Source organism: Peromyscus californicus, unplaced genomic scaffold, assembly GCF_007827085.1.
Source record: "Peromyscus californicus insignis strain IS unplaced genomic scaffold, ASM782708v3 Scaffold_3__1_contigs__length_106647218, whole genome shotgun sequence".
Classification (NCBI taxonomy): domain Eukaryota; kingdom Metazoa; phylum Chordata; class Mammalia; order Rodentia; family Cricetidae; genus Peromyscus; species Peromyscus californicus.
Genome location: NW_026294551.1, coordinates 73,907,434 through 73,921,889, shown reverse-complemented (window position 1 = coordinate 73,921,889; position 14,456 = coordinate 73,907,434). Strand labels below are relative to the sequence as shown.

Below are 14,456 nucleotides of genomic sequence, written 5' to 3'. Positions count from 1 at the left end.
CACAGGTCCAAGCCAGCTAGAGTCCCAGCACTGAGCAGCCGAGGTAGATGCAGAGTCCCACCCCTAACCAAGAAACTGTGAGCACCTTTTGATCAATGTCTTTTTTACTTATTTTCAATCCAAATATGAAAATAATGAAAGACAATGCAATATTTTCTCTTAGAGAAGGCAAAAGAAATACACCTTACTGTTACTCAGTAGTAATTGTGCATAGGTGGGAATGTATCTCACAGTACTAAATTGTACCTAAGGATCTCAATCAGCTCCCCAGTCAGAGTGTCCATTCCCAATTTCCCTGTGCAAGAGCACTGATTAAAATGCATTGAGCTAGTTTCCATCAGATGACCTGAGAGACTTCCAGAATATTCCTGAGGATGCGGCCAGGTAGATATTTTTCTGATGGATCATTTCACATGGAACTTCTTTCTAAAGTCCTTTCCACATACCATTCTTGAAGGCCTTCTATCAAATTGAGCTGTTGTGCTCCTCAAAATATCCACCTCCCACCCCATCCCTGAAGCCATATGTGCTGAGTTGAATACAAACACTTTTAGCCATTCCGAAAGGCTGTCATATTACAGCACTTTCTATTGTACTAATGCTTCTCATTGCATTTGTCATCAAGATCACAAGTATGTACCCCAGATGCAAATGAGATGGCATAAAACATGGTAAGCACAAAGATTTTAGCAGAGAAGAGGGGACATGGATTTATAGGTTGTGTCAATGCTGGAACCGTCAGCTGTTCAAATCCTAGCAAGCAATTTGTAGTCACAACGGATTTTCACCCAGGTCCTGATGGCCTAGTGTATGGTCCCAAACAAAACAAGCTTGCTGTACTCAATTCAGGAGGCACTGACCCCCTATTTGTTTGCCTCTGCATGGGTGGCACTGTGTGTGGAAGAGCCCTTGACTGTAATCTCCAGTAACAGAGATTAGCCCTCTCCATCCAATCCCAGGAAGTAGTTACAAAATCCTTCTCTTTAGGAGACAACTCTGCGACACTTTCTTTGCTTTGGTGGATCTTGCACACAGTTTTGTTTTATGGAAGATAGATTTTTTTCTGCCCAAACATAATATATCCTGATCACCATTTCCTCTCCCTCTGCTCCCCCCAGTTTCTTCCTACCTCCCTTCCCATCCAGATCCACCACCTTTCTGTCGCTCATTAGAAAACACACAGGTGTCTATGGGGCAATAATAAAATATAATAGGATAAATCATAAGCTAACACATTGGAAGAGAAAAAAAACAAACAGAAGGAAAAGAGCCAAAGAGAAGGGACAAAAAACAGAGATCCACTCATACACACACTCAGGAATCCCATAAAAACAATAAACTGGAAGCCATAATATACATGCAAAGGACCTGTGCATTAACAAGAGAGAAGAAATATATATATATATATTATAAAAATAAGCTAAAGTTAAAAATACAAAGTGCCCTGATACTACCTTATAAGACAAAGAACCTCCAAAGATACCTCTGAGTTTATTTTCTGTTGGCCATCTACTTCTGGGTATGCAGCCAACCCTTAAGAGTTGTTTTTTCCCCAAGTGAGACTCCCTTGGAGGAAACTAAATTTTCTTTTGCAAGTGACTATCAATTGGAGATAGCCTCTGGGTTTCTCCTTTCAGTCTAGGACCCCAACTGCTGCAGACCCATGCTGGCCCTGTGCATGTTGCCTCAGTCTCTGAGAGTTCATATGTGTGTGACCATGTTGATATAGAGAGCCTTGTTTCTTTGATGTCCTCCATTGCCTCTGCCTCTTACACTCTTTCTGCCTCCTCTTCTTCAGAGTTCCCTGAAGGCTTTACTGGAGACATCCTGTTTAGGGCTGGGTTGCACACAAATGTATGTAAATGTACCAGCTCTAGAAAGAATGAATGTGGTTTTACATATCTTGCTTATGTCGTCAGTCTGTCTTTGGGTACACAGGATTCTGTTCCTGCTTAATGAACGTTTTTTAAAATAAATATATTTATAAGGATGCTGGAGCAGTTTCTAGATTTGGCCTTGGAGGTCCACCTTTGTCAACCCATCATTTCTGCTGAACAACAGTGATATACTTCATTCCAGTGCTGTTACCACAATGCCTTTTCATCATGGGAACTTTGTTTCTTACTGAGTCTTAGCATAATGATACAAGTTTTGTCTTCAAAATATGGTGTGAAAAAAAAAAAAACTAAGAACCAACTAAGAACCAAACTAAGGCTTTATCTAGTGTTTCAGGAAAATGTTTGTGTGACAGCAATCCCCCTTTGGTATCACAGTGTTAGTTTTTGTCTCATCTCTTATAGTATACCCAGCAGCTGGCTGTGCTCGGTAGGCAAATGCCGTACTAGCCAGCTAACAACCATGATTCAGTTAACCTCAATAACTATGGAGGCTAAACTAACGAGGGTAATATGGGGTATAGCAAGGTTTTAGTGACTGAGATTAGGAGTAGAAGGGAAGCCGGGTGGGCAGGATACAAACCAGCATTAGACTCCTTAGAAAAATATCAAGGCAGGAAAGTTTCTGGGAGGGGAAACTTAGGATACTGTATCTGGAAGTTTTTCTGTGTCCCACCCGGTCCTGCAGTCACTTGGTCCCAAGTAAACACACAAAGGTTTATATTAATTACAAACTATATGGCCTATGGATCAGGCTCACTATTAACCAGCTCTTATAACTTAATTCAACCCATTTCTATTAATCTATGTTTAGTCACATGGCTTCATGGCATGACCTATTTTCTCATATCTTGCTTCTCCTGGAGGTGACTCACAGCTTCCGCCTCATTCCACCCTTCTTCATCTCTGTCCTCACTTTGGATGTACCACCTAACCTTATTCTGCCTTGCCATTGGCCAAACAGCTTTATTTATCAACCAATGAGAGAGCAACATATGTTCACAACATACAGAAAGACATTCCACAGCAGGATACTGCTAATATCCTTAGACTTTAGAGATTGTTAAATCTATGGAAAGTCATAGTTGTAGACTATAAGGGTGAGGAGATAAGAAAGATTTAAAAGGGAAGAGGTTGGGATGAGAGGAAAAGTATATGAATTATGCACCAGAATAGTAATAAGTACCCACTGACTTTATGGAGAAACACATAGAACAATCCTAAAACATACATGAGGAATTCACAAACAAAAGCAAAATCATTATGAAACATATTGTTATATATGTATGTTATATATGTGTGTGACCATGTTGATATAGAGAGCCTTGTTTCTTTGATGTCCTCCATTGCCTCTGCCTCTTATACTCTTTCTGTCTCCTCTTCTTCAGAGTTCCCTGGAAGCTTTACTGGAGACATCCTGTTTAGGGCTGGGTTGCACACAAATGTATATAAATGTATGTATATGAGATTAAAGTAGGCAACAAAAGATAAAAAAATATTAAAGTGGCAAAATTAAATATAACATGCCAACAAGAAAAGGGCAGAGTATAAAAGTGCATCACGTTAAAAATCAGTCACTACTTCTTCCTGTTAAATTTAATTTTTAAACTACAATTAAAACTTAAACTTGGGGTTGGAGAAATGGCTCAGCAATTAAGAATACCGGCTGCTCTTCCAGAAGACCCGGGTTCAATTCCCAGAACCCACATGTCAGCTGTCTGTAATTCCTGTTCCAGGGGATCTGACACCCTCACACAGGCATACATGCAGGCAGAACATCAATGCACATAAAATACAAATAAATCAGTTATTTTTTAAAAAGTTAAGTGGGTGGTGGTGGCACATGACTTTAATGCCAGCACTTGGGAGGCAGAGGCAGGCAGATCTCTGTGAGTTCAGGACCAGCCTGGGCTACAGAGTGAGTTAGTTATAGGACAAGCTCCAAGGCTACACAGAGAAAACCTGTCTCAAAAAACCAAAAAAAAGTTAAGCTCATCGGACTCATACCCAAAAACGTTTATGTTATTTTATACATAAATCATAGTATATGAAGTTGAGTTTTTGAAAAACATCATGACCTCAATATTTGAGAAGCTGCTATGTATGTGAAAGATGAGTTTCCTTGTGATACTGAAGGTGAATATTGATGTTCAAAGGACAGTTCATAATGGAAGAGATGAAAAGTTACGTAAGGGGGTGGTTCCCTTCCCTGAGACATTAGAGCAGTCTGCATGGTAACGTTTGGATACAGATTCAGAGAAGTTCTGTGAGTTGGACAAGGACTTCACCATTTGCTTCCAAGTCTGACATGTTGCCCTAGATTCTCCAGTCCTTCTCTTCTGTCCTCTTCTTAAGAACTCAGGGTAGGGAGCAAAGGATAAATGTGTTTGCATCCAAACCTTATGTGACCCACAGGGTAGAAGGAGAGAATCCACACCTGTGAGTTGCCCTGTGACCTCCATACCAACACACACACACACACACACACACACACACACACAGAGAGAGAGAGAGAGAGAGAGAGAGAGAGAGAGAGAGAGAGAGAGAGAGAGAGAGAGGAGAGAAAGAGAGAGAGGAGAGAGAGAGAGAGAGAGAGAGAGAGAGAGAGAGAGAGAGAGAGAGAAGAAAGAAACAACGTAATGTAGCAAGTAATTTAAAAATCTCAGGATAAAAATCAGGATGGAGGTTCGTGTATTCAAAAGAGGGGTGGTTCAGTGAAGACATAGGATGCTTTCAAAGGGAGAGGCAGCAGCTATTCAGCTCCCATTGACTTCAGTGAGGCAAAAATAAGGGCGAGCAGGTCCTTATCCTTGGGGTTTGTGTATTGAGGATACTGAATAACAGTAAGTTATTATTTGTGCAGTATATGGGGAATAGGGAAAACTGAGGCCTTAATTCAGGTCTTGGGGAACCCATTGATTGCTTTTAATTGCCTCATCAGGGCCTACAGGTCTCTAGGGACTTAACTCATAAACAACTCTCCCTTTTGTGAATTTTATAGGGGGCAATGCCCCCAGGACAGAATCGAAGGGCTCAGTTTTAGGGACAATAGCTGATGTGGTGTTATAACAGCTTTCGGGTCTAACTTAGGCTGAGTAAGAAAGTGTAGTGGACATGATGGCGCCTCACCCCAAGTTGTGAATCTCAGCAGCCTGTGCAGCTGAAGGAAGAAACACTTCTTACCACAAGCTCTCCAGGAAAGTCACCCTCACTCAAGCTATTCACCTTACAGACGAAATCATGTCTGAAGTAGTGAGTAGCTTTCCCTGGCTCCTAGGTAACAGTGCCATGTGGGTCTCACCTCAACTTTGATGCCAATAGACTCAAGAGAGGTAAGCACAGTAGTTTTCTTCTGTGGAGTTGTGGGTGAGTAATGATCAGTGGCACTTCAGCACCCACAGAGAAAACCAGAAAATAATAGGCATTGTATTAGGCAGTTATGCAAGGTTCTGTTGTGTCCCTGGATTGAGGGTGGAAACGTGGAACTCAGGCAAGAAGATAGTCTAGCACTAACTGGGTCTTTCTCTGTCCTCCCACTCAAGTATACACAGCAGGTTGCACACTATTTTTTTTTTTTTAACTAACTTTCTAGTTACATAAAGTTAGGAAACTCACTGAACGTCTATAGAACTTTTGGTTTTCTCATTAAGTGTAAAGATTGGCTTAATAGTGTTTGGCAAAATTGAGCTTCTGTGATGCCAAGGCAATAACATGCAAAATAAGGTACATACATCATCACTAGGAGACAAAGACTAGGGGTAAAGTCAGAGCTGTTGATACATCAAGGAAGACTTCTTGGAGTAGACAAGGATGGAGACATGAGAGAATGCAATGCTCTGCATGAGGAGTCGGTGTGAAAGCAGAGTGTGGACTTGTTCATTTATCGTTTGGGTGTCAAATGAGCTAACTACATTCTAGAAAATACTGGTTGTTTCTGCCAAGAAGGTGATGGAATCCTGAAAATCACGGAAGAAAGATGTGAGATAGAATGAGATACTGGGCGATTTTAGCATGCAAAGGATGGACTAAGCAATAATTAAATCTGTGGAGGAGGAGGCTGTGGTGGAGAATAGGAAGAAGGATTCATTGTTGCCTAAAGAAGTTCCAAGGGGAGGAGGGTCTTCTAGAAGCTAATAAAAAATTACACATTCACAAGGTCTCCCGGTTATCAGAGTAACGCTTCTCTCCAAGAGCCTCCCAGGCCCGGCATTTGTCTTCAGGCGGTGCCACGGGCAGCCCTTGGTCCTTGTAAGAGCGCGCGGCCCCGCCCCCTTCCTTTTACTGCGGCAGCCATCTTCCAGTAACTCGCCAAAATGCCGAACACAAAGGGAAAGAGGAGGGGCACCCGCTGTATGTTCTCCAGGCCTTTTAGGAGACATGGAGTTGTTCCTTTGACCACTTACATGCGAATCTACAAGAAAGGTGATATTGTAGACATCAAGGGAATGGGCACTGTTCAAAAAGGAATGCCTCATAAGTGTTACCGTGGCAAAAACGTCAGAGTCTACAATGTCACCCAGCATGCCGTGGGCATCATTGTAAACAAGCAAGTTAAGGGCAAGATCCTTGCCAAGAGAATTAACGTGCGGATTGAGCACATCAAGCACTCTAAGAGCCGAGACATCTTCCTGAAGCGGGTGAAGGAGAACGACCAGAAGAAAAAGGAAGCCAAGGAGAAGGGCACCTGGGTGCAGCTGAAGCGCCAGCCCGCCCCACCCAGAGAAGCACACTTTGTGAGGACTAACTGGAAGGAGCCTGAGCTGCTGGAGCCCATTCCATACGAATTCATGGAATAATGTACAAAAAGAAATAAAAGACCTGGACTGTAAAAACAAAAACAAAAACAAAAACACCACATTCAGATAAAAAGATATAAAATATGTGTATATCACAATAATAATCAGAGAAGAAGCTGTAGATTTGAGAATGTGGAAAAGAATGGGCAAAAATAATGCAATTATATTTCAGTTTAAAATGTATTTAAAAAAAAAACACATCATGAGGAAACACTTCTGAAAGGATATAAAAGGTGAGAACACATTCTACCACACACTGGCCTATTTAAGGATGACTCTCCCAATGAAGAAAGTTGGGGATAAGGTAGAACCTCCTATGCTCAGTCAGATGATTGGCATTTCTGGCTCAGATGTGGCTCCATTTAGTTAAAATCGGTGATGTATTAGAGTGGCATGACAAATGGAAAAAATGTAAATATGACTTTTGCTCTCAAGAATTTTATTATTTGCAGAGATCATAAATACTCCTACACACATATACGTACAGACATGAACACAGACAGTCAACAGTCTTTCTGTTACAAAAATCCACTGTGTCAAATATATAAATATAAAACTAATTTAGTCAAGGGGATTAGGAGCATGTAAAGTTTTGACAAGATAGTTCAAAAGGAGAAAATCTGGAGTGTCACATCTGGGTATAATGCTACTCTAATTTGCTGAGAGAATGCTCGAACATTTTACAATGTAATAGAAGTTAAAGTTTCAAGCTCTGGATGAGCAGGAAGCTTTCAAGTGACTAGAAGCCAGGTTCCTTTCCAGGCAGTCTATATTTAGTCTGTTCTCCTTTCTTCCAAGTTTTCTTATATTTTGATTTACCCTTGAAAGTCTCAGTTTTGGCTTTGGAGAAGAACAGAGGGGAGTTACCATCTTTCTCATACCACAAGACTTTAACTGTGGATAGAAGCCATCAAGCATATGCATTTGCTCTTGGTTTTAGAATTTAAAAGCAATTTAAAACATCTATTTTTTTATGAAGGACATTTTCACATCTTTGTTCTAAGAACAAGACAGACATGGCTCTATTCCTCAGAAGCCCTGGCATGATGAAACTCAAGGTCATAAATTAATGTCAAGGATGGTAAGTGATATGTGAGAAGATGAAGTGCCCATAGGGCCATTCACCAAGGAGTTTTCAGTTCCCTCAAAAGTAGAAAAGAATTCCCCCAAGAAGTGAAAATGTTACCCTCACACAACTGACATTTGGGACTGGATAATTCATGTGTATGTGGTGTTGATGGGGGGCTATGTGCACTGCAAAAGACACAGCAGCACTCCTGGCCTCAAACCACAGAAATGTCTGTAGACATCAGAGAATCTTCCTGAGTAGATGACTTCATCTCTGACTGAGAAATGCTATTGTAGATGAAGTGGTATGTGTAGAGGCTGGTGACTGGTTTTCTGGCCAGGTGACCAGCATAGCTGAGATGTGCTTCCCTGAGATAAGGCACACAGATGAAGAAGCATTTTTATAAGGGACAAGGACGAGTTTCGTGTTGAATGTGCTGAAGTCCAGGGGACTAACAAGTGAAAATGACAGGCAAGGAGATGTCCACTAACACAAAGATGTTGTTATTATTAAAGGTAAATCAAGGCCCCTGTTAAGGAGATAACTGGAACTTGATTAGGAGCTCATTTGCTCAACAGTTCTAAAAAAGAAGAGGCATGCTGTTACCTGGGTCCACAGAGTGAAGTGCCAGAGCTTGTTAGAAAGAAGGAAAGTTGGGAGAAAATGCAGACAAAACCCACAGGGTATGAGAAAGTATACAAAGCTTAGATACCGTGTTTTTAAACAAATAACTTCAGCATGCTTTATGATATTACTAATTTTCTGGTCTTGTGTTAGAGAGGGTAGATGCTGCTGTGTTAGACACCAGCAAAGGAGCAGGAAGAAATGTGGACTCTGGACTGATTGTTTTCATGAGATGTTTCTTACAAGAAAGTGCTATCTGTGAGAATTTCTATACATCAAAGGGGAAGGTCTTTTATGGTCAACCAGGCTCCAAACTACCAAAACATGAGAAATACATAAAAAGATTGAATTAGATAAACAGTGGGAGTTTGAAATGCAGAAAATAGATAGGGATGGAGACATATTTGGGTGTTATCAACAAAGTGAGTGTGACTCACACCCTGAAATGGATGAATTTTCCAGGAATACTTTATAGCATGATATTAGAAGAGAGTCAGCATTGTACAGGTAGAGGAGACCATGATGGAAAATGCAGGGAAGGAGGAATCCAGGAAGGGAGGGGAAAAGACTGAACAGAAAGGGCCAATTACTCAACATGTCAAATGCTACAAGGATGAGATCTAGAAGAGAGTGAGAACAAAGTGTAGGGAGAAAATATATTTTAAAAATTGTACAGTCTTCATAATAGATAATTTCTGTAGACAACTAACCAGATGAGAAGGAAAGGTAAGACATGCACAGGCAGGGATATGACTTTTTAATAGTATTGCTTCAGACACTTGAATTATTATTTTTTGTAGAACTTATTAGCCTGAGTTTAGTGATGGCACCTATAAAAAAATCATTCTTCCAGAATTGAGTAGATCGTATTTTGATAGGCTTAAAGATGTTTATTAAGAAAATTATTGAAATAATGGGCAGGGAATACCAGATTTATCAGCAGAAGTAGGGAACTCATGGCCACATAGGAACAAAAGGCTCCGGATGATGACGAGTTGAGAGAGGTTGTTGTCACTTAAGCACTGGTTTTAGATTCTCTGCCAGAGATCAAGGAACAGAGACACAAGCGGCTGAAGAAATGACTTCCAGGTTTCCCTCCAACGTGAAAGGAGGTCCTGATTAGATTTTTGTCTAGTCTGAGCTTGCACTTTCTAAGATTCAGCAGCCAGTGGACACTGCTGGCCTGTGTTGAGTCTTTGCTGGATACATTCACAGGCCATCTCGTTTTTTAATACATGAGTTTGGGGTTTTCAAGTTGAGTCTTATACTTCAAGACCTGAAGCTAAGTTCAATTTTTACTGTTTAATATTATCTTAAATCAAATCACTGCTGTATTAGGTTTCTAAGTTTTGATTTATTTATAAACATATTAATACCAAGCATAACTATAATTATGGACAACATTGTTTATAAAATATGAATATGAATGGTCAAAACAGTAAAAACTTAATCCACCATGTTAGAGAAAATACATGTTTATTCCTTTCATGTTACACTGGAAACAAACATTTCTGTGGCATGTATGTTGTCTAATGGAGGAAAACATTCATTAATTCTTTTAACAATATTTCTTGAGTTCTATTCATTCTTTATGAACTGGTTTGGAAATGGCACTACAACAGTGAACAAATCAAACCCTGTTGCATGGTCAAGATTAGTGATGTAGACACACAAAGACTACAGGACCCAGAAAGACAAGAGCTTCATGGTTTTCTTCATGTGGAAGTTAAAGATGCCAAACTAAATGTAGAACATTGGTCACTGGTGTTTGGGAAGTTGGCTGTGTAATGGGGATAAGAGGAGGCTGGGTTCTGTGAGTGTACTCTGTGATTATGTTGAATTATCTCATATATATGTACAACTTACACATGTCAACAAAATGAAGTAATTTAAAAATATATAATAAAAATATCACAAAATTTCATGTAGCATATTCTTAATAGCTTGCAGAATATATATCATTCAATCTTTTTTTAAATTTTGTTTCATCTCTTCCGTGATAGCTAAACTGAGACTCACAGAAGTGAGTGAATTGAACATGTCTGAACAGGTGCTTCAGTTAGACAGTGGTAGAGTTGATCTGCAGGGATCTGGTAAGGGCTCAAAACAAACCATACCATTCTAAGACGATGAACTTGCAAAGGCCAACTTTGACATTATAAACTTGTAAGTATGCATATTAAAAAACCTATAACAATGACATCTTTGATATCATCACAAAGATCTAATAAATGTGTTTGTTAAGAAAGAACTTCAATGTATTGATTTGTCTATATGTAAATTAATACTATATTGAATCATTCAACTTCTCCATCTTTTCTTTAACAGCATCAAAGATGTTGTGCAAATGGATTCCTGGCATCATTGGTCCAGTACCAACTCATTAACCTTCTAGTTCAACAGACTTAACAAGAGAACAAATTGACAGCTGGTCACAAGCAGGGCTTCTGGGCTTGTGGTATCGGTCACAGCCACTGAGGAAATGGGGCAGTGGGGACAGAATTGTGGTCTCATCCTGGTTAGTCCTAGATCTTCACCTACATGAAACACTCTGCCAACTGGACCAAAGAAGAGCCAAAGAGACTGATAGAGAATAATAATGCTACATTTGACTCTTGATATTTTTCAAAGAAACTCTGCTATTACCTGTTACTGGGTTAGATCTTAACATCAAGTTGGGAAGGTGGGAAAGATGCTGTCTCTGCTATCAGACAGTGAGGTATCCATGGGCTAAAGGATGCTAGATAAAGTTCAGGACATATAGGGTGCAGGGTTATAGGTCAAACAAAAGATAATACTCCTGATCCCATTATTTCCAGTCTGAAGAGGACATGAGTAAGAATTTAAGACTGGATAAAACTGAACTAGCAAAATAGAAACAAAAAAGCTTGATATTGGAGTATTTCAGGATTGTCTGGAACAATGTTCTAATCTGTGTGCTTCATACAGACACTGAATTGTCTCCTGTTATTTTGGCACACGAAAGTTATGGGCAGTTTCAACACCAGCTATAGACAGGGCTTCATCTTAATGGGCTTCTCTGAGTTTCCTCAATTGGAACTCATTTTTTCTATTCTCATTTCCATATTCTACTCCCTAACTCTCTTTGGCAACTCTGCCATCATTATTCTTTCACAACTGGATGCTCGACTTCAAACACCAATGTACTTCTTCCTCTGCCACCTCTCCTTCCTGGACCTCTGTTACACCACTAGCATTGTGCCCCAGCTTCTGATAAACCTCCAGGGATATGACAGGACCATCAGCTATGGAGGGTGTGTGGCCCAGCTCTTCCTTTTCCTTGCTCTGGGCTCCACAGAAAGTGTGCTCCTGGTTGTGATGGCCTTTGACCGCTATGCTGCTGTGTGTCGTCCCCTGCACTACACGACCATCATGCACCCCCTTCTCTGCCTCTCACTAGCTATTGCTTCATGGGTGGGAGGATTCATGAACTCTCTGATTCAGACAAGCCTGATGATGGTGATACCTCTTTGTGGACACCAACTGAACCACTTCTTCTGTGAGATGCCTGCTCTTTTGAAGTTAGCCTGTGAGGACACAGAAGAAACAGAGGCCAAAATGTTTGTGGCCCGAGTTGTAATCTTGATATTTCCTGTAGCATTAATTCTGGGCTCCTACACAAACATTGCTCAGGCGATGCTGAAGACCAAGTCAATGGCAGGGTGCAAAAAGGCCCTGGGGACTTGTGGGTCCCACCTTGTGGTGGTCTCTATGTTTTATGGTGCAGCCATCTACACACACTTACAGCCCAAGGGCAGCTATTCTGAGAGCAAGGGGAAGTTTGTTGCTCTTTTTTATACTATCATCACCCCCATGCTCAACCCTCTGATTTATACCCTGAGGAACAAGGATGTGAAGAGGACTCTGTGGAAGGTGCTAGGGAGCTCAGACTCAGGATAAAAGACCAAAGGACAACCAGTACAATTTGGTTTAACAGCTCTTGGGTTACAGACTCATCCTGTCCTTGCAAAGCAATTGGTTAGTAAAAAATAAGCATCAACAGACACTATGGGTTTGATGCTTCCTTGTTCTGAAGTTGGAAGTGAGGAGGGTCTTTTGAAATGCTTTGTAGTCCAGTGTCTGTAATCCATATGATATAGGGAGTAAGTTGATTTGTAACATAGTTCTTAGGAAGTGGATATTGTATCCTCTTGTACAAAGTGGAGACAGTTTCTAGGTATGCCTGGGAGACAGGGAAGCATTGTTCTGATGGCAGTGCCTTCAGATTTCTAGCATGGTGCCATGCAGAATGCCCTATGTCAAAGATTTGCATCAATGCCTGTGCTTCTAATTCCCTCTATCCTGCCTATGTCCCTTCATATCAGAGGACCTCTTTTTAAGGTCTACTGATGTGGATACCTTTCTGTGATATTTGAAGAATATAAGAAATAATGATTAATGGTTTATCACAAAGCGTGTAGAGGCCAGATGTGAATGTTGCTTTTCTACTTGGGGTCACATGCAAAGAAGTATTAAGGAGGCATTCTGTAAAAAGGGGGGCAGGCATTGCTATTTCCCCAGCTGTCCAGTGCAGCTCAGAAATGATGCTTGACATGGGGAAGATGATAATGTTCATGAATGAGAAGAAACTAGAGAAACTGGAGAGAAAACCAAACATGAGCTTAATTAGTAGACATCACTGCTGTGTCTGATTCTTTTCAATATTCTAGATTCTTCTTAATTACCTATTCTTAGGTAAAAGGTCAAATAGTGTGCTTTACAGAGTCAACTAATCTATAACTGTTCTCGACTCTAGAACTTTTAATGTAACTCAAGCCCTGTGCTTATAGAACATTCTGTGTTATTACATTAATATCTCAGTATGGAATACAGGAAAATTCCTCCCTCATATTAGTTATACTTGTCAAGAGACCAAATGCTAAATAATTACTTTTTGTTGTTATTTTAAGTTTGCCAAGATACTAAATAGAAATTCATTATTTGAATGTGCCCTATTTTGATCTAAATCTTATCCAGCTAGCTGCTATCTAAGAATCCACATTTTATGGTTATTAGCTTGGGTCACTAGCCAATAAATGTAACAAAAATGAATTTTTGCCTGTTTCGTTTATCAAGCTCTAAATAATTCAAGTATATGTAAAACTGAATAGAAAAAAGTGTTTATTTGGACACAGAATAAAATTCAATAAAATTGTTTTATTGTTATTATGTTTTATTATTTAGCTTACAGAGAACATAGCAATTCAATTATATTAGTGGAAATACATTTCATGTTCAAGGAATCTGAAGAAGCCACTAGTGTATCTAGGCACACAGCCATCCATGACTTTTCACAAATCTTGTCTTTGGAGAAGGAAATTGCATCTCCATGGAAACCTAAACCCATCAGGATCTTCTCATCCAGGACAGTAGCTAATTGGTCATCAGAGAGCATGGATCCCTAAGCCACTCCAGAGTCAGAGAGTCCCAAGTCTCTCTACTGTGATAGAGTAGTTAGAGGTGAATAAGAAAAAGCATGCAGCAGAATATCAACTTACCCTTTGCCTTTTCTTTTTATGGTTTTATTTTATATTTATTTTGTTAGTTTTTAAAATGAAAGTAATTGCACGTGTTTGAGGTTCATAAAAACAAGTTATGAGTTGCATAAAGGAAGTAAGGTCACCAGTATTTGAAGCAAATTAATTTATCTGTCATCTTACATAAATCTTCTAATCTCTTTTTGGATTAGAAAGAGAAGATTTATGATAACAGTACTTACTAATCACGAGTATCTCATACAATAAAATTTTATTAATGATATCACTATTTTGTAATTAGACATCTAGACTTGTTCATCATCTTAGATATCTAAAATTTTGTATTCTTTAATCCACATCTCCCCATTTCTTTTCAGTTCACTACAAAACATATGCTTTGTTTTATTTTCTGCATATTTGATTATTGTGCAATCTTTACTTTGGAAACCTATTTGTCTTCACACCCATGAAGAGAGCAATGATGAGCCAAAGAAACAATTCCATTCAAGTCCAACTTAGTGAACCAGTGATTCAGTTGGAGTTCGTTACAGAAGTGTAGGTGACTAAGGGGGCT

The 14,456-nt window shown here is 39.8% G+C and overlaps 2 protein-coding genes across 2 annotated transcripts; both read left to right on the top strand.

The window, feature by feature from the left end:
• The first annotated feature begins 6,208 nt into the window (after nucleotides 1–6,208).
• LOC128122682 (60S ribosomal protein L21-like) lies at nucleotides 6,209–6,711 on the top strand. Its single transcript, XM_052758332.1, has one exon. The coding sequence runs from the start codon at nucleotides 6,209–6,211 to the stop codon at nucleotides 6,689–6,691; it is 483 nt and encodes a 160-aa protein (XP_052614292.1). The 3' UTR covers nucleotides 6,692–6,711.
• A 4,661-nt stretch (nucleotides 6,712–11,372) lies between these two features.
• LOC128122441 (olfactory receptor 10-like) lies at nucleotides 11,373–12,305 on the top strand. The gene has a single exon (XM_052758024.1). It carries the CDS (start codon nucleotides 11,373–11,375, stop codon nucleotides 12,303–12,305), a length of 933 nt encoding a protein of 310 aa, XP_052613984.1.
• The last annotated feature ends 2,151 nt before the right edge of the window (nucleotides 12,306–14,456 follow it).

Excerpts from the sequence above, each read along its gene's own strand:
- LOC128122441 (XM_052758024.1), top strand. The coding sequence starts at position 11,373 with ATGGGCAGTTTCAACACCAGCTATAGACAGGGCTTCATCTTAATGGGC.
- LOC128122682 (XM_052758332.1), top strand. The coding sequence starts at position 6,209 with ATGCCGAACACAAAGGGAAAGAGGAGGGGCACCCGCTGTATGTTCTCC.